This window comes from Salmo salar, unplaced genomic scaffold, assembly GCF_905237065.1.
Source record: "Salmo salar unplaced genomic scaffold, Ssal_v3.1, whole genome shotgun sequence".
Classification (NCBI taxonomy): domain Eukaryota; kingdom Metazoa; phylum Chordata; class Actinopteri; order Salmoniformes; family Salmonidae; genus Salmo; species Salmo salar.
In genome coordinates this window covers 1-27,731 of record NW_025548725.1, presented here as the reverse complement: position 1 = coordinate 27,731, position 27,731 = coordinate 1, and the positions used below count along the sequence as shown (strand labels likewise).

Genomic DNA, 27,731 nt, shown 5'->3' with positions numbered 1-27,731 from the left:
AGTGGGTGCCAGCCCTTTCCATGTTTCCCCAGAGCAAGATAAGGAGAATGTGTGACACAGTGATGGTACATTTTCCTAACCAAACATCCCATTATGTACAGCATGATGACTCAACACAAATTTCAAGTATATCATTTATTTTTATTTAACCTTTATTTAACTAGGCAAGTCAGTTAAGAACAAATTCTTATTTACAATGACGGCCTACCCTGGCCAAACCCGGACAGCGCCGGGCCGATTGTGCACCGTCCTATGGGATTCCCAATCACGTCCGGATGTGATACAGCCTGGATTCGAACCAGGGACTGTAGACAAAGATGCAGTGCCTTAGACCACAGCGCCGCACATAAACATATTACAACTTAACTACACTACTAAGCACACTTAAAGCTGTGACATACTGCAGTGTATCATGGTTATTGTCAACCACAATAAGGTTGGAGTAAGGATAGAGATCCCCCCTGCGATGATGGGGTTGCAGAGGAAGACAGTGTGTGGGACCAAAAGTGTTGCGATGACCAGAAACAGCCAGGGCTAACATGGGTACACTGACCCCAAAAAGAAAGCCCTCAACCATAACCACTGTAGCCATACCCATAAGGGAGAGAGATACAGGAACTAACCCCTCCACTTGATTCTGGGCAGATGCACCAAACAGTACCAGCCCCAGGAGGGTGTACAACACCCCTGTGCTGATAGAGAGCAGCTGAAACATGAGGAGGAACCAAACAGTGCCCACAATCTTCTCAGTCCCACCAGAGGAGCATCAGAGCCCCAATGCTGAAGAGTAGCTGGGTCACTGTCTTGTGGTGGAAGGAGTATGTGATGAGCTTGTGTACCGTAAAGGAAGAGGAGAGGATTAAAACTGAAATTAACGGGTTGACAGACATCAGCGGCATTGATGTGTTGTGCTCTAGCTTGCTGCTGTAGCCTACTGGCACCATATGTTACGTCATTAATGATAGCTACAAGTTGTAGCAAGCTAGATAACGTTACAACAGTCCCATACAAAGTAGCTAGCTAGCTACCGAGCATATGATTCTTAAATCACCCAGTCCCTCCTTGCTAACGTACCATGCCCATTGGCAAAAACTGTAGTTCCAAGACTTTAGACATCCTCTGATGAACCGGAATATGCAGTGACAGTAAACAAAACAAATGATACTATAATGACAGCAACAATGCCACTTTTTAGCCTGAACTCAGTAGTAAAACTCTTGAACCTCTGAACCACATCTTTCAAAACTATTCGGGTGATCATGTTGATGCTCAGTGCATACTTGTCAAACTACTAGAGGATATTCAAGCACAATACAACATGTCAGTTACGACACTTTTCCTCCAATATTGCACAACACTTTAGCCAAGACTTGAGTAGCTAGCTTGCTAAACCAAAACAAATGTACTGGACTTCCGCATTTGGATTAATCACTTTCACAACCACAAAGTTACTGTTGCGGAGATCATGAAGTGCGCTAAGGCAGTGCTGCATTTAAAGACACTTCCACCTGCTGGCTTGTGCCTGAAATGTGATGACCAAAGAGTCCTCAACAGCTCATTTGAGTTAGATAGAAAGCTTGATAGATATATTTGATTTGACAGTTTAATAAAATAAAACCGTTTAATTAAATAAAACGTGTCAGGCCAGGGACAACACAATAAAGTAAACGGCTTCCATTGTGTTCCCTTAATGTTACTCAAAGTAAAACAATAATAAAAAAATATTTGGCAAGGAATGGTTTTTTCCCATTGATATCATGTTGGCCTATCTATGCAAAACGTCCAACCAACCATCGATACAACCATTACTCAGTCAGTAGGATATAATAAGCACATCACGTTCGTTATTGAGCTACAACCAGTGAGAAGATGCGACCACCAGTCCGGCTCCAAACAAGCCTTTTTCTTGTGACGTATTATGCGCGGTCATAAAGCTGTGATATAAAATGACGTAGCCATGCATTAATTCACTACATAAACTGTGTTCAGATTTGATTTAATCTACAATCGTTTTCTTCACTCAGGTTGTTGCAGGTATTCTTTGACCTTTTGGGGCACCTCCTTCCCAACATATATATATATATATAGGGAATAGGGTGCCATTTGGAATGCCATCTTCGTGTGTGTGTGTGTGTGTGTGTGTGTCTGTGTGTGAGTCAGGATGTGTTTTGTGTCAATCAATTGATGGAAATGTTTCCCTCAGAAAGAAAGATGGACCGTAATGATGAGAGAATCAAAAGAGCTTTAAGACGCCGCCCTTATGTGGTAAATATCAAATATTTGTTTGTTTTGTCCTGTTTTTGTTATATTATCACATTCTAAATTGAGTGTTGTGTTGACAGTTGAAACCAGTGAGGGTGAACACCCCTGATTCCGTGTTGTGGCCAACCGGCAAGGTGCACAGAAGGCCAAAGCCTGTAAGTCATATCCGACCTGAAACAATAACACATACACATTAGTTATGCATTCTGCATGTACAAACTGCAGTTATCAGAATGAAAGCAAATGCAGAAATCCCTATCTAACCACATTGAATGCTGTCTTCACAGTCTACTTCAGTGCAGACCCCTCAGATCCACAAAAGGCCTGTAAGTCACATTCAAATTCAACCACATAACAGTACTTATATTTATTGATACACAATTCAAGGCCAAAATGAGCAAAGCCGTGTTGAATTCATTCTTTACTGTTAACAGCCAATCATTGTGAGCTATGGGCAGGACCAAACATCTGGGGATGGATGGAGCATCAATCCAGAGCCTCTCAGCCAGGTCATCTCTGCTGTTCCCATAGAGACACAACAGATAGATCAATCTGATGATTCATATGGCCATTTTGGGTGGCTTGGTTGAATTGACAATCATCTATTCGAGATGCTAAAGAATCCTATACTATGGAAGGTCTTTAGACCCACCCCTAATGTTATGGGAGTTGCATTTATTGCATTTTCAGTTACCCATGTATTACTCACTACTTGTACAACCATGTTGGATTGCCTACATATTCTACATTTCCTTGAGGGTCAATGCCAGTGTATTCTATGGCTGCCATGAGTACATGCCTTTCTCTGTCTCCTCAGTCTGGAAGGGTGACTCGGCTGATGGAGAGAAAATATGATGTGACCTCATCCTCCAGTTCTGATGACTTTTCCATCTACTCCTTCACTGACTGTGAATCGGAGGTAAAAGAGTTGTACCCTACCGTCCATGTCTTTGTTGAGTGACATCACTGTGAGGAGGATGGTCTCTGACTAGTTGACTCTGATACACAGTGTGATGATGAGGATCATGAAAGGAGGACACCACCGCTGAAAGTTGAGGATGGAAAGGTGACCAAGCTTGACGTGAGGGTTATGGACGAGGATGATGATCTGTCTCTCCACTCCTTCGATGAGTCAGACTTCCTGGTAAATTCTGCATATAAAAATTTATTATATATATATATATATATATACACATGGGGGATTGGAAATGATGCAGACAATTACTTATTGAGTGTAGTCATGTATCTGCAATATGTATAGAGTAGTTATAAAGTATTTCTACAGATTGTGTTGAACATAGCACTTTCCTGATATGTTACTTTACTTTCTGGTCCTACAGAGCCCAGGGAAGGACTCAAGTCCTGTATCTGTCAAGAATGGTCTCTCTCCTCTTGTGACCTCAGCACACCGGAACCTGGCTGAAGCCCTACGGGCCCTGCCCTCTGCTGTAGGCTCTCCCTACCCAGTAAATGTCCCAAGGCCTCTGACTCCTCTCAGCCCTGTCATTATCGCTCCGCCCCGAACAGAGAACTTCCCATACCGCCACAGCCCTCGCCTGGCTCCCATCACCAACCTGAGCGAGTCCGGCAGGAAGCTGCTACAGGAAATGGCTGGAGTGGCCCCACAGGTGAGAGGAAATACAAGAAGGGAATATTGTCCGTAAGTCCTTCTATAGTATAGCATAAGTCCTTCTATAGTATAGCATAGCTCTAGGTATCGTAGCTCAAGAGAAGAGAAAACCTATAAGCTTACATTACTTTATCTCCTTGTCCAAAATATTCAGGAAGGGAAGGTCAATAAGAAAAACAAGGGCAAGGCCAAAAAAGTAGTGAAGCAAGAGAAGGCCAGTAAGATGCAACAGATGGGAAATGTTGGAGAAAGTAAGGAGGAGGACAAGAAAGAGGAAAAGAAGAGTCTGTGGAAGAGGTGAGGAAATAGAGGAGGGAGAAGTGGAACATAACCAGGGAATACTAGACTAGAGAATTAGAGAAATAGAATGAGGTAGCAGAGAAAGAGCAGCTATCTGATGTGTAAGTGCAAACTTACGCAATAAGGCACGAGGAGGTGTGGTATATGGCCAATATATCATGGCTAAGGGCTGTTCTTATGCACAACGCAACACGGAGTACCTGGATACAGCCCTTAGCCGTGGTATATTGGCCATATACCACAAACCCCCGAGGTGCCTTATTGTTATTATTAGCTGGTTACCAAAATAATTAGAGCAGTAAAAATAAATGTTTTTGTCACACCCGTGGTATATGGTCTGTTATAAACTGGGTGGTTCGAGCCCTGAATGCTGATTGGCTGACAGCCGTGGTGTATCAGACCGTATACCACAGGTATGACAAAGCATTTATTTTTACTGCTCTAATTACGTTGGTAACCAGTTCATAATAGCAAAAAGAAACCTTGGGGGTTTGTGGTATATGGCCATTATACCACGGCTAAGGGCTGTATCCAGGCACTCCGTGTCGTGTTGTGCCTAAGAACAGCCCTTAGGTGTGGTATATTGACCATATACCACACCCCCTCGTGCCTTATTGCTTAAATATACCACGGCTGTCAGCCAATCAGCATTCAGGGATCGAACCACCCAGTTTATAATACTATTTATTCTCCTGTGGTTTTTGATTGACAGGTTTCTTCAGTGGCTGCTGCCCAAACTGAGATGTTCAAAGAAATAATGGCCAACTATTACTTCTACCACACACACACACACACACACACACACACACACACACACACACACACACACACACACACACACACACACACACACATTTTGAGTATTGGTTATTCCTACAACACACACAAACGTAATTTCAGAGACAGGAATTATGATTAGCAAAATACATATATTGGTCTCATTCTTATATTTTGAGACATGCAGCATTATAAAAAAAAAAACAAGATATTGGTCTCCATCCAGCCTATGATAATGATTTGGATTTTCATGCTTAGGCTTGGAAATATATCCAGGAGAAGCAGGGTCAACACCTCTACTCATGTCATAAGTGCCATGACATCTTTAGTAACCACAGAGAGATAAGACCTCTGTCTCCACATTCTCATCCAAAGGACAGCACCAACCTTAGGGCAGTGTCACTGGTATCCTTGGGCCAAAGTGAAGAGGTGAGGGCCCCTTACTGGTCTCCTTGCAATATCTGGTCTCCCACACAGAGATGGAAATCTACACCTGTTTAGACCCTGGAGGATATGGCTTCAGATGAAAGACAGCAGAGAGATGCAGAACATAGAAGCTTCAAACACTGTGATATGCAAATTCAGGACCATTGTACACTGAAGTGGAGCATGCATCTGGTCTGAAGCATGTCAAAAGAGTGCAAATGAACTGGGACTGGAGGACTGCATCATATTTAAACTAAATTAGCATGTATCTGATTTAGCTACACTCATCTGTACTTGAATTGTGCTGTTTGAAATGTGTATTTCCAATAAAGCTTTTTAAATTGCAATTATTTGTGTCAGACAGATTTTTGTCTTAATTAATTACATCGGGGGTTCTTAAACATTTTACATCAAGGGAATATTATTGTACTGATATTACCTTACCTGTTATCAGTGGGGGGGTTTATTCTGCTGCTCTGGACTGGATCCCACGGTAGGTGGCGGTAGTGAACCAATAAATAGTTGGATTGATCGCCAGAAACCCAACCAGGCAGGCAGACTGTTGTTACCATGCAACAAGCAGACGCTTGTGAAAAGTACTAGCTACAAAATTGTCTCAATTGCTTGCTGCTAGTTAGCAAGCCATCAATAAAGTTCCTAACGTTACAACTTGGTAGACGGCTGGAGCACCGACACCGGAGAGTCTGCCTATCGTTCCCGAGATGCTGTCAAAAACCTTACAATTAAGTAAGTTGCAGTTGGCCTTTGTGGGGCTTTTATTCCTTGCATTGCCATAAAAGCAAGACACTGTCTTTAGCTAACGTTAGCTCTCAAAGCAGATGATGATAAACACCCAGTATATTGCTTGACCTGATCCCTGAGTTTGCCATGAAAACATGGCATTTAGCTAGCTAGAATCCTGTTTACCTTGTTTATATTTACAATGGTGTTTACAGGATCCATATTCAGAGATTCACCTCCACAGCAGCCCTCTCCCAACACCTTCAGCAGCAGGTTTTGACTCAACAGGAGAGGAGAGGCATTGAGCTGGACACCCTCAACTCACCGGCTCAATCAGGTATTAACACTGTTTTGAAACAGAAAGATGTTAGATGTTTTGAAACAGAAAGATGTTAGATGCTTCTTAGTTGAGTAGATGTTATTTTCGTGGTGGCTAGATATGGACCAGAACATCTTGGTTTTGTTTTCAGCCGGAGATGATGAGGAGGAGTTGGTGGTAGGCTGGCAGGAGAAGCTGTTCAGTCAGGTAGGTCCTCTACCAGTGTCCTTATAACAAATAAGACTTTACTGTTTAGGATAGTTTGATTTTGCATAGTGTGTGTGTGTGTGTGTGTGTGTGTGTGTGTGTGTGTGTGTGTGTGTGTGTGTGTGTGTGTGTGTGTGTGTGTGTGTGTGTGTGTGTGTAATATGAAGTGGTTTTGTTCCAGAGTGAGTCAGTATACCAGACTCCACTGGAGAGACAGTACCACACAGAGATCATGGCTCTGGAGCGGACCAGGGGCAGACCGGAACCGCAGGACTTTCACCTACACCGATTCTGACTGCTACACCAATTGGGAAGGGGTGGGTTTCTACTGAATCTCCATTTCTGTAACGGTTCCATAACCACAGACGCTGGGAAGTACAGGGTGAGGATTTATTAATAAATAGACATGAAACTAAAGAAGAACAGAGTCTGGACAAGAGAAACAAAACAACATCAATGTAGACAAGGGAATGAAACTGAGGAAGTGACAGATATAGGGGAGGCAATCAATGACGTGATCCAGGTGAGTCTGATGAAGCGCTGGTGCGCGTAACGATGGTGACAGGTGTGCGTAATGATGAGCAGCCTGGCGACCTCGTGCTCCAGAGAGGGGGAGCGGGAGCAGACGTGACAATTTCATTATTCAAAACAAAGAATTTACCTCGTTTCTGTCCCAAAGAAACGTTAGTGTTTTAAAGCAGTTTTTTTTATACTCACTACAGCTTTCCCAGAGTATGGTGAGGCAGGTCAAGTCCAACCCTACCTTCCTGGCACATAGGATGGCCAATGTCAGACACAGACGACAGGACAGACAGCCAGTGTAGGTCCCTGTTACTCACCGCAGTGAATTATTATTAAAGTGAATGTAATTGAAGCAACATTGATGTGTGATGTGCTGCTTTGAAGACAAACAGTGTACCGGTATGTTCATATTACCCTTGTATGCAAAATGTGGTTGTGGTATTCTGTTGGTCTGCAGTGACAGCACCTTCCCCAAGTCCAGGCTGATTACCTGGGAGCCCTCGGAGGACTTTGTGAAGACCAGCCACGTGGTCAACACACCTGTACAGACCATGCACATCATGGATGACCTGGGACCACCGGGCAAGTGAGTAGCACAAGGGGAAAAACCACTATGTAGCCTATGCACTTATTACACTGCTTTGTATGTAATAACTTTGAAGTACATTCCAATTCAGGCATTGAAAAGTGGCATTGTATTCTTGTCTTCCTCAGACTTGGCCAGAAGGAGAAGGAATGCTTTGTCGTGTCTTTGGGGTACCATTAAACTGAAGACATGTTTATCAATCAACTCCCTGTAATTATTATCACGCGATCAAACTGATTCATCGTTTAATTGTAATTAACTAGGAGATCGGGGCACCAAGGAAAATATTCAGATTACAAAGTTATAATTTTCCTAATATAACTTTCCTATATTATAACATTATATATTATATTCTATTATAGTATAGGCCGATTATCTTCTGGTTTAAATGGTGTATTTTACCTCGCGTCCAGTCTCATTCCAAACGTCGTAAATTGTTGTATCTGCACGAACCCAGTCTTTACTAAGAGTCATCCATACATCAATTGTCTTAAAATCATTTATTTACTAAACTAAGTAATTCACAGAAAGTATACAAACAGTAATTATCATCACAAAGAATTGGTAGAGTAATGTGCCCTAGTGGCTAACAGGCATGGCTGGTGTCTTGTTGAACAATGGGTCATAAAGGGCAGCTGAGAAGACCCTACAGAGTTCATTAATATTAACAATTGATATGCTAATCCTTTGCACATGAACGCTCACTCATTCGAGAACAATTGCAATCAATATATATTTACGCTCAGTGTGTCGTCGGGATCCTTGTTGGAGCGTCGTTCTGTTGGAGAGTTCTCTCTCTCTCTCTCTCTCTCTCTCTCTCTCTCTCTCTCTCTCTCTGGGTTAGAATGGATCTTTCAAAGCGACATTCATTAATGTCGTCATAGAATGGATGTTTCGTTGGTCTTCGCGTTCAATGATATAAGTTACTTAGCTGCAGACTAATAATTAATATCAAAGACTTGTTCTTATTCTGTCGGTATCAATAGTCTAAAAGTTAACCACGTGGTATAGTTAACTTTCTGTAGAGTACTTGGATGGTCAAACCTATTGGCCAACTCGCAATGGAGTGGAGGCCGGGTCTGTTAGAAATGTAAATCAGGGTGGGTTTTATAGTGAACATGTCACATGACGCCTGGTCCTGTCTGTGTCCCTGGGGGCGTGCCGATGACTGAGTTAAGCTTGGTACAGGAATACAATTCTATCACATTAACATCAGTACATAGCATCTCAATGTATTACAAAAGCTTTATCCTTATTAATACATTCTATACAACCATGTGGATGCAAGTCTCATCGCTGAGGCTATTATATAAACAATTTTATGGTAATATGGCTATATTGTCTCTTCTGAGTATCACAAAATTGTACCAAGCGGACCAGTTCGTAGCTGGATTCTTCACAAATCTTCCATACCTTCTCCAGAACACAAATGTCACTCGGTTCCCCAATTCTGTGAGTTGGAAGAATTTCCTGTGTCTCTCTATGGGCCATGTGGCCAGAGACTCTTCTCTGGAATTTTACCACTCCTTCACACAGGGACTGGGTGGGGGAAGGTAGGTTGGGGGATGGTGCAAGGGGGGAGGGGGTCAACTGTCCTCCCTGTACTCAAAGAGGCCAACGTCATGACAGCTTGTTGTGCACGATAAGAGCAGATGGATATGGAGTGATTACCATCAAACCAGACTTCAACAAAGTTGTTTCATCAGCAAAGGTAATGTTAAATCTGATTTTATTTGTCACAGAATACAACAATAAGGGCTCGGAAATGCTTATTTCCGAGCCCTTATCCAACAATGCAGTTTAAGAAAAAAAATTGGTATTTTGGACCTAGACTTGACGCTCCGGTATCACTTGCCGTGCTGTAGCAGAGAGAACATTCTATGACTAGGGTGGCTTGAGTCTTTGACAATTTTCGGGCCTTATTCTGACAACGCCTGGTATAGAGGTCCTGGATGGCAGGAAGCTTGGCCCCGGTGATGTACTGGGACATACTCACTACCCTCTGTAGTGCCTTGCAGTCAAAGTCTGAGCAGATGCCATACCAGGCAGTGATTTAACCAGTCAGGGTGCTCTCGATGGTGCAGCTGTAGAATTTTTTGAGGATCTGAGAACCCATGAGAAATCTTTTCAATCTCTTGTGGGGGAATAGGCTTTGTCTTGCCCCCTTCACGACTGTCTTGGTGTGTTTGGACCATGATACTTTGGTGATGTGGACACCAAGGAACTTGAAGCTCTGAACCTGCTCCACTACAGCCCCGTCGATAAGAATGGGGGCGTGCTCAGTCCTCCTTGTCCTGTAGTCCACAATCATCTCCTTTGTCTTGATCACATTGAGGAAGAGGTTGTTGTCCTTGCACCACATTGTCAGGACTCTGACCTCCTCCTTATAGGCTTTCTCGTTTTTGTCGGTGAATCAGGCCTACCACTGTTGTCATCGGCAAACTTAATGATGGTGTTGGAGTCGTGCCTGGCCGTGCAGTCATGAGTGAACAGGGAGTACAGGAGGGGACTGAGCATGCATCCTAGAAGTGCCCCCGTGTTGAGGATCAGTGTGGCGGATATGTTGTTTCCTACCCTTACCACCTGGGGGCGGCCCGTCAGGAAGTCCAGGATCCAGTTGCAGAGGGCGGTGTTTAGTCCCAGGGTCCTTAGCTTAGTGATGAGCTTTGAGGGCACTATGGTGTTAAATGCTGAGATGTAGTCAATGAATAGCATTCTCACATAGGTGCTCCTTTTGTCCATGTGTGAAAGGGCAGTGTGGAGTGCAATAGAGATTGCATCATCTGTTGGGGCGGTATGCAAATTGGAGTGGGTCTAGGGTTTCTGGGATAATGGTGGTGATGTGAGCCATGGCCAGCCTTTCAAAGCACTTCATGGCTACAGATGTGAGTGCTACGGGTCGGTTGTTATTTAGGCAGGTTACTTTAGTGTTCTTAGGCACAGGGACTATGGTGGTCTGCTTGAAACATGTTGGTATTACAGACTCTGACAAGGAGAGGTTGATAATGTCAGTGAAGACACTTGCCAGTTGGTCAGAGCATGCTCGGAGTACACGGCCTGGTAATCTATCTGGCCCTGCGGCCTTATGAATGTTGACCTGTTTAAAGGTCTTACATCGGCTGCGGAGAGCATGATCACACAGTCGTCCGGAACAGCTGATGCTCTCATGCATGTTTCAGTGTTACTTGCCTTGAAGCGAGCATAGAAGTTATTTAGCTCGTCTGGTAGGCTCGTGTCACTGGGCTGCTCTCGGCTGTGCTTCCCTTTGTAGTCTGTAATAGTTTGCAAGCCCTGACACATCCGATGAGCGTCGGAGCCGGTGTAGTACGATTCGATCTTAGTTCTGTATTGACACTTTGCCTGTTTGATGGTTCGTCGGAGGGCATAGCGGGATTTCTTATAAGCTTCCGGGTTAGTCCCGCTCCTTGAAAGCGGAAGCTCTACCCTTTAGCTCTGTGCGGATGTTGCCTGTAATCCATGGCTTCTGGTATGGGTATGTACGTATAGTCACTGTGGGGACGACGTCATCGATGCACATATTGATGAAGGCAGTGATTGATGTGGTGTACTCCTCAATGCCATCGGAAGAATCCCAGGAACATATTCCAGTCTGTGCAAGCAAAACAGTCCTGTAGTTTAGCATCTGCTTTATCTGACCAGTTTTTTATAGACTGAGTCACTGATGCTTCCTGCTTAAAAAAAAATGTGTAAGCAGGAATCAGGAGGACAGAATTATGGTCAGATTTGCCAAATGGAGGGAGAGCTTTGTACGCATCTCTGTGTGTGGAGTAAAGGTGGTCTAGAGTTAGTTTTTTCCCCCCCTCTGGTTGCACATTCAACATGCTGGTTGAAATTAGGTCAAACTGATTTAAGTTTCCCTCCATCAATTTCCCCGGCCACTAGGAGCGCCGCCTCTGGATGAGCGTTTTCCTGTTTGCTTCATGCGGAAAACAGCTCATTGAGTGCGGTCTTCGTGTCAGCATCAGTTTGTGGTGGTAAATAGACAGCTAAGAAGAATATAGATGAAATCTCTCAAGGTAAATAGTGTGGTCTACAGCTTATCATGAGATACTCCAGCTCAGGCGAGCAAAACCTTGAGACTTCCTTAGCTATCGTGCACCAGCTGTTGTTTACAAATATAGACTGCCACCCCTTGTCTTACCAGAGGCGGCTGTTCTATCCTGCCGATAGTGTATAACCCGCCAGCTGTATGTTATTAATGACGTCGTTCAGCCACGACTCTGTGAAACATAAGATATTACAGTTTTTAAGGTCCCGTTGGTAGGATATATGTGATTTTAGTTTGTCCCATTTATTTTCCAGCTATTGTATGTTGGCTAACAGTACGGATGGCAAAGGCAGATTAGCCACTCGTTGCCTGATCCTCACATGGCACCCCGATCTCCTTCTGCGAATCTACGTCTTTTTTTCCTACAAATGACAGGGATGAGGGCCTGTTCAGGTGTCTGGAGTAAATCCCTCTCGTCTGACTCATTAAAGACAAATTCTTCGTCCAATTCAAGGTGGGTAATCGCTGTTCTGATGTCCAGAAGCTCTTTTCGGTCATAAGAGACGGTAGCAGCAACATTATGTACAAAATAAGTATCAAACAATGTGAAAAAACAAACAAAATAGCACGGTTGGTTAAGAGCAAATAAAACGGCAGCCATCCTCTCCGGCGCCAGTACAATTTATTAGTCCAAATTACGGGGAACAAAGGGAATTTGTTTTTCTGAAGGGTTTGGTCACAGATCTGCCAGTTCAGATCAAATCCCATGTATTGTTGCCTGACTCAGGACTCAAACCAGTAAGTTACTGGACTAATTCTCTATCTTCCACCTTTTTATTTCACCTTTATTTAACCAAGTAGGCTAGTTGAGAACAAGTTCTCATTTACAACTGCGACCTGGCATGGGCTTCCTAGGCAAAGTTCCCTTTACACTATCCCATGTGCGTGTCTCATGATCTGGTAATGAGGTAGTCCTGCCTGCAAGTTTAAAATCAGTGTCACCCTCAGCTCAAGAGGGCATTACATCTTGGTCTAATGGTCAAGACACTGGTTTTTCCCATGGGAGGCCCGGGTACAGATCCTGCCCATGAAATGTGCACACCTCTCCCAAAGCACAATTCCACTGCTTCCACCAATGTAGTGTTTTTTTTTGCAAACAGCAATGGTGTAATGCCCCTTTTGATTAAAAACCGGGTCTCTCTGACCGTAGGCAAACAAATATATTTTAGTGAATTCAGGCGGTCGCCCCAAACAGGTTTTGAACATGGGTCCATCAACTGTCAAGCCAACACCTTAAGTGCTACGCCAAGATGTCCAAACCTCAAGATGAGTTTGCTCGGTGTTGGATTAAGGTTGCTACATTACCTCCTTCCTTTGGGAGAGCATGCCCCCACACTTCTTTATAGCAAGTCTCTCACGTGTACACACATCTTAGATGGCTTCACAGTCACTATCCCACTTCTGATACCAATGTAACAAATTTGGGGGTAGCTCCAACTGGGACTCAGACTCCGGTCCAGCGACTAGCAAGCCAACACCTTATCCATTACACCAGGAGATCAGAAGGTGGTAAGTGTTGGGTTAAGCTTGCTACAATATATACTTATATAGGGCAATGTGTGATCTGGGTGAGGCAGCATTGCCACTAGAGCTCCCGACACAGCCAAACACAATCTTTACCTTCTTAACCTTAACTAACCTAAAGTCAAATAGATTTAGACAAACCACCATGTGAGCAGCAAGTTTAGGGTTCATGGAGTGAAGTGGGTGATGGGTAGGACCACCAGTATGAACTATATGTCTATGAACGCATTACAAACACAGATGGATTCTCTTTATCAACACCATCTTTTCTGTGAAACTAGATTTCAGCAATCAATCAACCAACAAGACTAATGAAATGGAGCAAATTAAGACATTAGAACTGCTAAAGGTAATATATTACATTCTGAAACCAATTTCTTACTGGTAGATTTTGTACATGACCTGTCATTCCTGAGAGCGACGCTCTCTCTCCTCCCCCCCTTCCCCCCATCTCTCTTTGCATGTGCTGGGGCGAAGTTTCCCCTAGATACAGATCTAGGATCAGCTTCCCCTCCCCAAACCTAACAAGGACCATTAGCGGGGGGAATTCCAACCTGATCCAAAGCCAGGGTCTATTTGAGGATCTTGTCCCATCCCCCAGAACTCTACATGTGGATGCGGCTTTCTCCAGCTCACAAAGCAAACAGCAGTGTATTTCAGCTGTAAGTATTTTGAAGTTACTAGCGATATTATTTTAAATGAATTTACCTAGCTTTGTTATTATTCAACAATAACTAGGCCAATGTAGCTGTAGCGACCTACATTTCGTCGATGCATGGAAAAGTATTAGCTATGTTGAAGCATTATGTTACCTAGCTAGCAGCTAGCTAGCGAGCCATTTTTCCTGGCTATACTGATAGGTTAATTAGCCAGCTAGCTGCTAAAGGTTGCTGGAGTAGACATTAATACATTTCGGAATGGATTATTATTGCATTGCTTATCTTTGCTATGATGTCTTAATGTTCTCATATGAAATAATTTTGTGTTGTGCATAATGTTAAAAAACTCCATAGGAGTAATGTTAAACTAGCTACTGGTAGCTAGCTACATTCTAATGCAAATGTGGTCCTAGCTCGGTAGCTTTCCTGTGGCAGGCCGAGTTATTTGCGCAAGTCACAATGTGAGACATTTTGTTTAGCAGTGATTTTATTTTGAAATGGCAGCTAGGATTAGGCATTTGGAATATTTCACTATTGAAATATGGATATCCGGATGGTCCAAATATATATATTTTTTTGTGAAAACATACATTAGTAATGACATGTCTATTTTAAAATTGTTCTCGTCAGAACACGGATAAAAGCAGGAATCTCTCGTGCCAAGGTATGTAGCCAACCGTCAACCACCCCCTCATTTCCTGCATTTTAAAGTGGCAATCGGCAGTTGCAAAATCCATTTTTGGACCTGCAATTTAATGATATTGATTCTTGAAGAATATAACTTAGAAATGCCTCATTAGCTTAGTTCAACTGTTCTACCCCATCAGAACTCAACATATAAGCATGTTTTACTCCAATGTGGGTAAACAAAGTAAATGTAAACAAACACTATATAGCCTCAAAACATGGATCAATCCACTAATGGGAGGGAAATGTAGCCTCAAAACTAGCTATTATTGGCAGAGAGATTTCAAACTCTTTGTTATTGGTCTATTAACTTAGACCACCTGGTGATGTCACCAAGCAAGCTAAAACTCCACCAATGCAAAACCTGCTGATTTAGAATGTCTTATGTAGATTGTATTTTCAATCAGCAACTATCAGGAAGTTACACTGATAACATTTTTTCATAGTTTCATCAGCTGTTGTACAAATATGATACAAAACACCAGCTGAGTGACACCGGCTGCATCAGTGAGTATGATCCTGACAGCTAAAGCTCGAGTGACAGCTGTTCAGAACTGACTCAGCCTGGTAAATTTGTGACGGTAGACACCGGCTGCTTTCGTAAAGCAACGGAACAGCCACAGTTCACCGTCAAACTTACCAGGCTGAGTGAGTTCTGAAGAAAAATGTAATGACGTTGCTTGCTAATATGTGGATTTGTTGTTACTCTTATGTATGTTCCATCTTTTTGTGTTTTTCAGGCAAGCCTGGGAAAGAACTGAAAAAACACACTAAAGAGTCAAGACAGACACCAGAAAGAGGCCCAAGAAGACTTGGACGCAGGATCAGAGGACAGCGAGGGATGTTCAGAACTCACTCGGTAAGTTGGTGAGGGTACACTTTGAGACTGCTTACCTGACACGGAGGAAGTATTTTCTTTTTATCTCCTCTCCCTTACCTTCCCTATGCCCCTCTCCTCTATTGTGTTGGACCATCATGTGTTTTAATCTTTTCTTTGTTTGCGATTAGGTTTGGAGAATGACTTCTCAACCCAAGAGGCCCAAGAGCAGCTGTGAGAAAGCATCAGTTTGGAAGCATTTGGGAAAATGTAAAGTGGTGAAGAAGGTTCCCGGCAAAGAGGATTGCCTGTTTTGGGTCAGAGCCAGCTCTCAAAAACAGAACATGGAAAGACATAAAAACCTAGGTGCACAACACAATGCAAACAGAAAAGGCCCTCCGCAGCCAGTAAAAGGCTAGCATGCCACAAAGCTGAACCCAGCTGCGACCCGGAGACCCATGGGTTGGCGCACAATTGTCCCAGCGTCGTCCAGGTTAGGGGAGTGTTTTTCCGGCAGGGATGTCCTTGTCCCATTGCGCTCTAGCAACTCCTGTGGTGGGCCGGGCGCATGCATGCTGACACGGTCGCCAGGTGTACGGTGTTTCCTCCGACACATTGGTGTGGCTGGCTTCCGGGTTAAGCGTGCATTGTGTCAGGAAGCAGTGCAGCTTGGCAGGGTCGTGTTTTAGATGACCCATGGCTCTCTACCTTCGCCTCTCCCGACTCCGTAGGGGAGTTGCAGAGATGAGACAAGACTGTAACTACCAATTGGATACCACGAAAATTGGGGAGATAAAGGGGTTAAGATATATAATATATAAAATGAAACCCTGTTATACTTTATTTGGCACTTAATAGGCACTTATTGTAGTCATTTTTTAAATTTAATCTCTTGAGATGGGAAACCGTTTTTTTTTATTTTCGTTTTTATTCATTTGAATATGGTCTTTATAATAGAAGGTCAAATTAGGTGAACTTTTATTTATGAATATAAACTGGCAATATTCTAGTGGCCAATCTTCGTTGCAATAGGCCCATGAAATAATATCAGCTTTTATGATGCTGGTAAAGATAGTACCTTTACAGACGGCCCCTAACTGCACAGTATAGCCTATAGGTTATACACTGAGTGTACAAAATAATAAGGACACCTTCCTAATATTTAGTTATCGCCCCACCCCCTTTTGTCCTCAGAACAGCTTCAATTTATCGGGGCATGGATTCTACAAGGTGTTGAAAGCGTTCCACAGGGATGCAGGTCCAGGTTGAAGCCAATGCTTCCCACAGTTGTCAAGTTGGCTGGATGTCCTTTGGTTGGTGGAACATGAGCGTGGAAAAACCCATCAGTGTTGCAGTTCTTGACACAAACCGGTGTGCCTGGCACCTTCTACCATACTCCGTTCAAAGGTACTTAAATCTTTTGTCTTGCCTGTTCACCCTCTGAATGGCACACATACACTATCCATGTCTCAATTGTCTCCAGGCTTAAAAAGCATTCTTTAACCTGTCCTGTCCCCTTCATCTACAAGTGACATCAATAAGGGATCATAGCTTTCACTTGGATTCACCTGGTCAGTCTGTCATGGAAATAGCAGGTGTCCTTAATGCTTTGTGAACTTTGTGTAAATTTCACAATAATTATACATTTATGGATTTTGTTATGTAGCCTATTGTCACTTTATTGAACCTGCCTGCAACCCACCCGCCTGGGGACTGCGGGTTATGAGACAATCCCGACATTACTAGCTTGCATGTTCTGCAGCCTTGTAAAGATAGGGAGAGGATGACTGGGATGCAGTTTGGCATTTATTGGCATGAATCTTGCCCTGGCGGCAGTTCTGCAAAATGGTAACAAGCTGGCACAGGCATAAAGTAATAATATCTGATTTTAAACCTAACCCTAACCACACTGCTAATCCTTACCTTAAATTAAGTCCATAAAACACAATTATTTTCCACAAATATTTACGATATAGCCAATTTTGGCTTTGCAGCTGCCATATCTAGAGGAAATTGCGCAGTTCTGCCTCCAGAGCAGTATTCATGACAAACGTCAAGCTGCGACTGGAAGAGGGAATGTAAAATCGATAATGAAGTTGTTTTGACAATTAACATACTTTTTATTATGAAAAGTACAATATATCCATGTACACATCAGATAGTTGCTCTTTCTCTGCTACCTCATTCTATTTCTCTAGTCTAGTATTCCCTGGTTATGTTCCTCGTCTTCCTCCTCTATTTCCTCACCTCTTCCTCAGACTCTTCTTTTTCTTTTCCTCCTCCTTACTTTCTCCAACATTTTCCATCTGTTGCATCTTACTGGCCTTTTCTTGCTTCTCTACTTTTTGGCTTTTTTGGACAAGGAGATAAAGTAATGTAAGCTTATGGGTTCTCTTCTCTTGAGCTACTATATCTAGAGCTATGCTATACTGTAGGAGGATATATGGCCAATATACCCTTCTTGTATTTCCTCCCACCTGTGGGGCCACTCCTGCCATTTCCTGGAGCTGCTTCCTGCCGGTCTGGCTCGGGTTGGTGATGGGGGCCAGGCGAGGCATGTGGCGGTATGGGAAGTTCTCTGTAGCGGACGGAGTGATAATGACAGGGCTGAGAGGAGTCCGAGGGCTTGGGACATTCTCTGGGGAGGGAGGGGCCACAGCAGAGGGCAGGGCCACAGCAGAGGGAGGGGCCACAGCAGAGGGCAGGGCCACAGCAGAGGGCAGGGCCCGTAGGGCTTCAGCCAGGGTCCGGGCTGCTGAGGTCACAAGAGGAGAGAGGCCAGTGTTGCCAGACACAGGACCAGAGACCTTCCCTGGGCTCTGTAGGACCAGAAAGTAGAGTAAAATATCAGGACAATGCTACGTTAAAAACAATCTGTACATATACTTTATAACTAAACTATACACATTGCAGATACATGACTACACTCCATAAGTAGGAGTAACTTACAAAGCTCTGGACATTGTTATTTTGTTATGACTTGAGGAGCCTGTTCTCGGCTATGCATTTCTGCCATGCTGTCTATATTTTCGGCCATCTCTCCAGTGCATTTCTTGAATGCCACTTTCAACATCCAAGTCATTCAGCCAACTGTCCAGGTCTACTGCCTTAAGATCACCTTCGCTGCAGTTTCTCTTCATCTCTTGGATCAGTGCCCTCACCTCCTCGCCCATCCTCTTGAGCTCCCTAGCCACGTCTTCGTCCCTCAGTCTCTCCTTCCTCCTCCCCATCCACTTCGCAATCCATCCTCTACAGCATCCCTCATTCTTCTTCTGCCTCTCTTGGTTGATGTCCTGACCGTCATTGTGCGTCTCCAGGCCTTCCTCCAGGTTGAGTTCTATTGAGGTCAGGTTTTCTTTGATCCGCCTCAGGCTCTCCTCTTTCATGTTGGTCCACTCTGTCTGCTTGTCCAGCTGATGCCTGCAGGGCCGGACAGTGGGGACCACCTCCATCTGGCATGACACCTTCTTCAGGGCACTCACAGAGGCAGGGAGGAGGATGTTGAACTTGGCCACAATAATCTCTACAGACATAGTGTCAAAACATTGAGATGTGACACACACACACAAATTTAAAAGATGCCTACCAGTCGATGGTCCTTCAGTGGTCCTTGTGGTTCATTTGGAGGCTCTGGACTGTCCTCAGAAGAGGCATCATTGCCATCATCAAGCTGTGTGTCAGAGAGCTAGCTGGTCATAGTCCATTCTCCACATTCACTGAGAGTTACTCAAAAATGTGTGTGGGGGGAGGAGATAGACAGATCATCCTCATCCATATCCCTCACTTCAAGCTTTGTCACCTTTCCATCCTCAACTTTCAGTGGTGGTGTCCTCCTTTCATGATCCTCATCATCACACTGTGTATCAGAGTCAACTAGTCAGAGACCATCCTCCTCACAGTGATGTCACTCAACAAACATGGACGGTAGGGTACAACTCTTTTACCTCCGATTCACAGTCAGTGAAGGAGTAGATGGAAAAGTCATCAGAACTGGAGGATGAGATCACATCATATTTTCTCTCTATCAGCCGAGTCACCCTTCCAGACTGAGGAGACAGAGAAAGGCATGTACTCATGGCAGCCATAGAATACACTGGCATTGACCCTCAAGGAAATGTAGAATATGTAGGCAATCCAACATGGTTGTACAAGTAGTGAGTAATACATGGGTAACTGAAAATGCAATAAATGCAACTCCCATAACATTAGGGGTGGGTCTAAAGACCTTCCATAGTATAGGATTCTTTAGCATCTCGAATGGATGATTGTCAATTCAACCAAGCCACCCAAAATGGCCATATGAATCAACAGATTGATCTATCTGTTGTGTCTCTATGGGAACAGCAGAGATGACCTGGCTGAGAGGCTCTGGATTGATGTTCCATCCATCCCTTGATGTCTGGTCCTGCCCACAGCTCACAATGATTGGCTGTAAACAGTGAAGAAGGAATTAAACACTTCTTTCCTCATTGCAGAATGCATAACTAATGTGCATGTGTTATTGATTTCAGTTCGGATATGACTTAAAGGCTTTGTTCTTCTGTGCATCTTGCTGGTTGGCCACATCACAGAATCAGGGATGCTAACCCTCACTGGATTCAACCGTCAACACATCACTCAATTTAAAAGGTGATAATATAACAAAGACAGGACAGATATGTATTGTATATTTTCCACATAAGGGTGGAGTCTTTAAGCTCTTTTGATTCTCTCATTATTACGATCCATTGCTTTCTGAGGGAAACATTTCCAACAATATTGGATATATATGTATATGTGTGAGTGTGTATATACACAGCTTTGGATAACATTAAGAGACCACTGCAAAATGATCAGTTTCTCTGGTTTTACTATTTATAGGTTTGTGTTTGGGTAAAATGAACATTTTAGTTTTCTATAAACTACTGACATTTCTCCCAAATTCCAAGTAGAAATATTGTCATTTAGAGCATTTATTTGCAGAAAATGACAACTGATCAAAATAACAAAAAAGATGCAGTGTTGTCAGACCTTGAATAATACTAATATTTTAACTTAGGAAGAGTTCTGAAATCAATATTTGGTGGATTAACCCTGATTTTCAATCACAGCTTTCATGCCTCTTGGCATGCTCTCCACCAGTCTTTTACGTTGGTGTTGGGTGACTTGATGCCATCCTGGCGCAAAACTTCAAGCAGCTCGGCTTTGTTTGATAGCTTGTGACCATCCATCTTCCTCTTGATCACATTCCAGAGGTTTTCAATGGGGTTCAGGTCTGGAGATTGGGCTGGCCATGACAGGGTCTTGATCTGGTGGTCCTCCATCCACACCTTGATTGACTTAGCTGTGTGGCATGGAGCATTGTCCTACTGGAAAAAGCAATCCTCAGAATTGGGGAACATTGTCAGAGCAGAAGGAAGACCTCTTTTTGCAGGTCATTTGATATCATCCTACAGTTGTTGAGTGACATTCGAATGAGTTGGCAGTCATCCCAGTCAGTGGAGAGTCGTTTTCACCCTCTGCCAGTCTGTAGCTTTGTTGTCCCCAATGTCTGCTGCTTGGCCTTGTTCTTTTACCTTTATTTAACTAGGCTACCTGCAGCCCCTATGAACCACTGTCTTTTGAAATTTTAAGGATGGAAGCAACCTGATGCTCACTGTATCCCTCTGCCAGTAAAGCCAGAATTGAACCCTTCTTTTCCTCACTCAAAACTTTCCTTTTCAACTCTTTTGACATGGTCAATAGTTATTTTTAGCTTCCAATTACTTTTGAGGTACTACAAGCACTGTGTTTGCCATCCAGCTGTTCCTATTGCAAGAGGATAGTGATGACCACAGCAGTGGTTTTTATACTTTTCCTCGTTAAATAAGATTTGGTTCAGGTGATCACCTGATCAGTACCTCATTCAGCAGAATGAGGTGTGTCTGTGTTGGAAATCAACAGACACTGGAATGGAATGGCTGCCATGCATGTAGAGATGCTGATTTAAGAAACATTTGCAGTGGTCTCTTCCATTTGTTTACAGAGTTGTGTGTGTATATGTGTTACCCTGTATATATTATACCGGTTAGGAAGGCCGTGTACCAAAAGGCCAAAGGTTACCTGCAACAACCTGAGTGAAGAAAGAGATTGTACAGATGAAATCAAATCTGAACACAGTTTATGTAGTGAATTAATGCTTGGTTACATCATAATACGTCACAGCTTCATGACTGCGCATAATACATCGCAAGAAAAAGGCTTGTTTGGAGCCTAACTGGTGGTATTGTCTTCTCACTGGTTGTAGCTAGCTGAATAATGAAATGATGTGCATATTTCCTACTGACTGAGTAATGATTGTATCGATGTTTGGTTGGACGTTTTACAGATAGGCCAAGAGGATATCAATAGGAAGAAACCATTCCTTGCCATTTTTGTTTTCATTTTGCACATTGAGTAACCAGCATTAAGGGACCACAATGGAAGTCGTTGACTTTATTGTGTTGTCCCTGACACGTTTTATTTTATTAAACTGTTTTATTATTTTACTAAACTGTCAAATATAGCTATCAAACTCAAATGGGCTGTTGAGGACTCTGATCATCACATTTCAGGCACAAGCCAGCAGGTGGCAGTGTCTTTAAATGCAGCACTGCCTTAGTGCACTTCATGATCTGCGCATTAAATAACTTTGTTTGTGAAGGTGATTAATAAAAATAAATAAAAAGAATGTGATTAATCCAAATGCGGAAGACCATTACATTTGCTTTGGTTTAGCTATCTATCAACTCCCTCCCTGTCTTAGCTAAAGTGCTGTGCGATATTGGAGGACAGGCGTGGTAACTGAAATGTTTGTATTGTGCTTGATTATCCACTGGTATTAGTTTGACAAATATATACTGAGCATCAAATCAGTTTTGAAAGATGTTGTGGTGGAAGAATTTGGGGTGAGCTGTTGTAACTTCTCAAGGGATATGTTCTGTGTTGGACTGTGATGTTATGCGTTTCATAGACTACTTGTATGTCTGCACCCTAACACAAGGCCATTGTGTTCCAGAACTATTGATGTATAGAAGAACTGTTGTGTAAACAATATGATTGTATTATCACCTCCCACTATATAAGGGACATGTAACCATTTCTTCCTTGCTGTGAAATTAGAGGTGGATCTCCTCTGCTGCTGCTTGTATTAAATATGTTTATTATATTGTTAAATAGTCTCTGCCTTTAATCTTTGGATCGAATTTTCCACAACTGTGGTTCGGAGGTTCAAGAGTTGTACTCCTGAGTTGAGGCTAACGAGTGGCATTGTTGCTGTTATTATAGTGTCATTTGTTTTCTTTATTGTCATTACATATTTCAGGTTATCAGAGGATGCCTTCAGTCTTGGAACTAAAGTTTTTGGCAATGGGCATGGTAAATTAGCAAGGAGGGACTGGGTGATTTAAGAATCATATGCTCGGTAGCTAGCTAGCTACTTTGAATGGGACTGTTGTAACGTTATCTAGCTTGCTACAACTTGTAGCTATCATTAATGACGTAACATATGGTGCCAGTAGGCTACAGCAGCAAGCTAGAGCACAACACATCAATGCCGCTTATGTCTGTCAAGCCGTTAATTTCAGTTTTAATCCTCTCCTCTTCCTTTGTGGTACACAAGCTCATCACATACTCCTTCCACCACAAGACAGTGACCCAGCTACTCCTCAGCATTGGGGTTCTGGTGCTCCTCTGGTGGGATTGAGAAGAGTGTGGACACTGTTTGGTTCCTCCTCATCTTTCAGCTGCTCTCTATTGGCGCAGGGGTGTTGTACACCATCCTGGGGCTGGTAGTGTTTGGTGCATCTGCCCAGAATCAAGTGGGGTTAGTTCCTGTATCCCTCTCCCGTATGGTTAAGAGCTTTGTTTTGGGTGTCAGTGTACCCATGTTAGCCCTGCCCTGGCTGTTTCTGCTCATCATAACATTTTTGGTCTCACACACTGTCTTACTCTGCAATGTTATCATCACAGGGCAGGATCTGTATCCTTACTCCAAATAACTGATGCACTCTGCGGTCGCCAGTTTCCTCCAACACATTGGTGCGGCTGGCTTCTGTGTGAAGAAGCAGTGTGGCTTGGCAGGTTTGTGTTTCGGAGGACGTATGGCTCTCGACCTTTGCCTTTTCCAAGTCCGTAGGGGAGTTGCGGAGATGGGACAAGACTGTAACTACCAATTGGATATCACGAAAAATGTATCAAAGCACCAAAACATTTTTCTAATAATTCGTCATTGTGCACAGTAAAGAGAAGCCATAAATTACTACCTAATTTTGCATAAACAACTGGATCAAGTGGTAAAAGTCATGTGACAGGTCATGATGGAACACGTTATTCGATATCAGTAATGCAAGAGAAAAAGTTCAAAGGCACACAAATGAACATGAACCCTGCCATATCACTACTGTCTTGTTTTGCACGCTTTGTACAAAATAATACAATGCAGTACTACAGGATATCCACTTCATTCCATTTCATATAGTTAATGTTCAGCAGAACCTCAAGTTGAAGTAAATATTTTGTATTGGACCTCCAACCATCAGCATTGAAAGACACCTAGATAAAATACTTACTGAGTGGCATAGTAGTAGGTGCCAGGTGCATCGGGTTGACTGTGTCAAGAACTGCAACGCTACTGGGCTTTTCACGCTCAACAGTTTCCCGTGTGTATCAAGAATGGTCCACCACCCAAAGGACATCAAATTTCAAATCAAATCAAATTTATTTTTATATAGCCCTTCGTACATCAGCTGATATTCTCAAAGTGCTGTACAGAAACCCAGCCTAAAACCCCAAACAGCAAGCAAAGCATGTGAAAGAAGCACGGTGGCTAGGAAAAACTCCCCTAGGAAAAACTCCCTAGAAAGGCCAAAAACCTAGGAAGAAACCTAGAGAGGAACCAGGCTATGAGGGGTGGCCAGTCCTCTTCTGGCTGTGCAGGGTGGATATTAAAACAGAACATGGTCAAAATGTTAAAATGTTCATAAATGACCAGCATGGTCAAATAATAATAATCATAGTAGTTGTCGAGGGTGCAACAAGCACGTCCGGTGAACAGGTCAGGGTTCCATAGCCGCAGGCAGAACAGTTGAAACTCGGAGCAGCACGGCCAGGTGGACTGGGGACAGCAAGGAGTCATCATACCAGGTAGTCCTGAGGCATGGTCCTAGGGCTCAGGTCCTCCGAGAGAAAGACAGAAAGAGAGAAAGAGAGAATTAGAGAGAGCATATTTAAATACACACAGGACACCGGATAAGACAAGAGAAATACTCCAGATGTAACAGACTGACCCTAGCCCCCGACACATAAACTACTGCAGCATAAATACTGGAGGCTGAGACAGGAGGGATCAGAAGACACTGTGGCCCCATCCGATGATACCCCGGACAGGGCCAAACAGGCAGGATATAACCCCACCCACTTTGCCAAAGCACAGCCCCCACACCACTAGAGGGATGTCTCCAACCACCAACTTACCGTCCTAAGACAAGGCCGAGTATAGCCCACAACGATCTCCGCCATGGCACAACCCAAGGGGGGGGCCAACCCAGACAGGAAGACCACGTCAGTGACTCAACCCACTCAAGTGACGCACCCCTCCCATGGACGGCATGGAAGAACACCAGTAGGCCAGTGACTCAGCCTCTGTAAAAGGGTTAGAGGCAGAGAATCCCAGTGGAAAGGGGGAACCGGCAAGGCAGAGACAGCAAGGGCGGTTCGTTGCTCCAGCCTTTCCGTTCACCTTCACACTCCTGGGCCAGACTATACTTAATCATAGGACCTACTGAAGAGATAAGTCTTCAGTAAAGACTTAAAGGTTGAGACTGAGTCTGCGTCTCTCACATTGGTAGGCAGACCATTCCATAAAAATGGAGCTCTATAGGAGAAAGCCCTACCTCCAGCCGTTTGCTTAGAAATTCTAGGGACAATTAGGAGGCCTGCGTCTTGTGACCGTAGCGTACGTGTAGGTATGTACGGCAGGACCAAATCGGAAAGATAGGTAGGAGCAAGCCCATGTAATGCTTTGTAGGTTAGCAGTAAAACCTTGAAATCAGCCCTTGCCTTAACAGGAAGCCAGTGTAGGGAGGCTAACACTGGAGTAATATGATCAAATTTTTTGGTTCTAGTCAGGATTCTAGCAGCCGTATTTAGCACTAACTGAAGTTTATTTAGTGCTTTATCCGGGTAGCCGGAAAGTAGAGCATTGCAGTAGTCCAGCCTAGAAGTAACAAAAGCATGGATTAATTTTTCTGCGTCATTTTTGGACAGAAAATTTCTGATTTTTGCAATGTTACGTAGATGGAAAAAGCTGTCCTTGAAACAGTCTTGATATGTTCTTCAAAAGAGAGATCAGGGTCCAGAGTAACGCCGAGGTCCTTCACAGTTTTATTTGAGACGACTGTACAACCATCCAGATTAATTGTCAGATTCAACAGAAGATCTCTTTGTTTCTTGGGACCTAGAACAAGCATCTCTGTTTTGTCCGAGTTTAAAAGTAGAAAGTTTGCAGCCATCCACTTCTTTATGTCTGAAACACAGGCTTCTAGCGAGGGCAATTTTGGGGCTTCACCATGTTTCATTGAAATGTACAGCTGTGTGTCGTCTGCATAGCAGTGAAATTTAACATTATGTTTTCGAATGACATCCCCAAGAGGTAAAATATATAGTGAAAACAATAGTGGTCCTAAAACGGAACCTTGAGGAACACCGAAATTTACAATTGATTTGTCAGAGGACAAACCATTCACAGAGACAAACTGATATCTTTCCGACAGATAAGATCTAAACCAGGCCAGAACTTGTCCATGTAGACCAATTTGGGTTTCCAATCTCTCCAAAAGAATGTGGTGATCGATGGTATCAAAAGCGGCACTAAGATCTAGGAGCACGAGGACAGATGCAGAGCCTCGGTCTGACGTCATTAAAAGGTCATTTACCACCTTCACAAGTGCAGTCTCAGTGCTATGATGGGGTCTAAAACCAGACTGAAGCGTTTCGTATACATTGTTTGTCTTCAGGAAGGCAGTCAGTTGCTGTGCAACAGCTTTTTCTAAACTTGACTACTGTGGGAATCATTGGAGACAACATGGGCCAGCATCTCTGTGGAACACTGTCAACACCTTGTAGAGTCCATGCCTGATGAATTGAGGCTGTTCTTAATATTGATGAGGTGTTCCTAATGTTTTGTATACTACACACCAGAGGTAGTGATTATCAGAACACACAAAAACGACAGTTAATAGACGTTTTCATGTACTGAAAGTGCACATATAACCAACACATATTGCATTGCCTATATGCTGTGGTAGTGTCCATCTAATCGTAACTAGTTGGAACTAAGCCTTAGTCTGAGAGCGTGAGAAAAAAAACACCTGGACACTTTTACAGTTTACCACCACTTAATCTAAGACCTATTCTTTAATGAACCGATGAAAAACAAGGCTCAATTACTAAATAGTTTCTGCAATTTAAATGTACAAATTTAACAATACATGGTACAATATGAATGTGCTACAAGTATGTATATTTTACTCTAATCTTACTCTTCTCTCTGTATTTACACAACCTTCCTAGGGCATCTGAATAGGCAGCCATATTGAAATTTGTAAATACATTTACAGACTGCAAATATAGAATGCTTTCAATGCCTTTCATTTGAAGAGTTAATATACAAGATAAAATGCCTTATGTGGATCTTCACAGCATTATACACGTCCTGATGACATATTTAATTCCATAATCGCCTCTGTTTTTGCCTAGTTTCACTTACAATTGTACAATCGAGTTTGCGAATGTACAATTAGCCCCATAATTCAGTTTGCGATGATGATCCGCTCAGCAAAGTCAGCCAAAACTTAAAACCAACTTTAATATGAAGAAGTCAACGTACAAGTGTAAGTAGAAACAAATGTAAATAAAAAAAACTCCTAATCCCCAAAATGGGAGAATGAAACAATATTTCTATTTTTAAGAATGTGGGAATGCTCTGTGGACACTTAAGGGACAGTCATGTCTAGTGTGTTTCATTTGGTGATCTCATGAAGGACAGGAAACACACATAACTGTATCTTTTAAAGTGTACCTTTCCCAGCTGTCAGTTTTACAGCTGAATGTTGTATAAGATGAATGAATAAGTATCAGAATACTTTTGAAAAGATAACAATGTGATTTAGTCTTCTAAATCAGAATTGGTTGTTTTATGGTATTTATG

The 27,731-nt window shown here is 43.1% G+C and overlaps 4 protein-coding genes and 1 long non-coding RNA gene across 8 annotated transcripts; 4 read left to right on the top strand and 1 right to left on the bottom strand.

Annotated features, from left to right (window-relative positions):
- Positions 1-1,940: 1,940 nt before the first annotated feature.
- Positions 1,941-5,742, top strand: LOC106596533 (uncharacterized). 3 transcript variants are annotated; one of them, XM_045712684.1, is made up of 10 exons: positions 1,942-2,034; positions 2,204-2,265; positions 2,343-2,417; positions 2,550-2,588; positions 2,697-2,771; positions 3,080-3,181; positions 3,272-3,406; positions 3,603-3,890; positions 4,047-4,189; positions 4,905-5,742. In XM_045712684.1, exons 2-10 carry the CDS (start codon positions 2,212-2,214, stop codon positions 4,948-4,950), a joined length of 957 nt encoding a protein of 318 aa, XP_045568640.1. In that variant the 5' UTR covers positions 1,942-2,034; positions 2,204-2,211; the 3' UTR covers positions 4,951-5,742. The 3 variants fall into 3 exon arrangements, with proteins under 3 accessions (XP_045568642.1, XP_045568640.1, XP_045568641.1); XM_045712685.1 differs by having other exon boundaries at positions 1,988-2,034; positions 2,208-2,265; XM_045712686.1 differs by lacking the exon at positions 4,905-5,742 and having other exon boundaries at positions 1,941-2,034; positions 3,603-3,922; positions 4,047-4,177.
- Positions 5,743-5,965: 223 nt separating this feature from the next.
- LOC106599790 (Meckel syndrome type 1 protein homolog) lies at positions 5,966-7,966 on the top strand. The gene is made up of 8 exons (XM_045712692.1): positions 5,966-5,984; positions 6,073-6,142; positions 6,352-6,473; positions 6,607-6,662; positions 6,830-6,979; positions 7,385-7,482; positions 7,642-7,770; positions 7,899-7,966. Exons 1-8 carry the CDS (start codon positions 5,966-5,968, stop codon positions 7,948-7,950), a joined length of 696 nt encoding a protein of 231 aa, XP_045568648.1. The 3' UTR covers positions 7,951-7,966.
- Positions 7,967-13,785: 5,819 nt separating this feature from the next.
- LOC123733249 (uncharacterized) lies at positions 13,786-16,087 on the top strand. 2 transcript variants are annotated; one of them, XR_006763688.1, is made up of 3 exons: positions 13,786-14,025; positions 15,450-15,568; positions 15,718-16,086. It is a non-coding gene; the product is annotated as an uncharacterized lncRNA (long non-coding RNA). The 2 variants fall into 2 exon arrangements; XR_006763689.1 differs by lacking the exon at positions 13,786-14,025 and adding an exon at positions 14,170-14,686 and having other exon boundaries at positions 15,718-16,087.
- Positions 16,088-17,199: 1,112 nt separating this feature from the next.
- LOC106596620 (uncharacterized) lies at positions 17,200-19,059 on the bottom strand. Its single transcript, XM_045712691.1, has 3 exons — positions 18,688-19,059; positions 18,004-18,345; positions 17,200-17,217 (listed from the first exon to the last, which is right to left on the bottom strand). The coding sequence occupies exons 1-3, from the start codon at positions 19,057-19,059 to the stop codon at positions 17,200-17,202; spliced, it is 732 nt and encodes a 243-aa protein (XP_045568647.1).
- A 4,121-nt stretch (positions 19,060-23,180) lies between these two features.
- LOC123733251 (rhomboid domain-containing protein 2) lies at positions 23,181-23,436 on the top strand (the record flags this gene model as incomplete). Its single annotated transcript, XM_045712693.1, is given in 1 exon segment — positions 23,181-23,436. A coding segment is annotated over 1 exon segment (63 nt), but the record flags the coding sequence as incomplete, so codon positions are not given.
- Between the last annotated feature and the right edge of the window lie 4,295 nt (positions 23,437-27,731).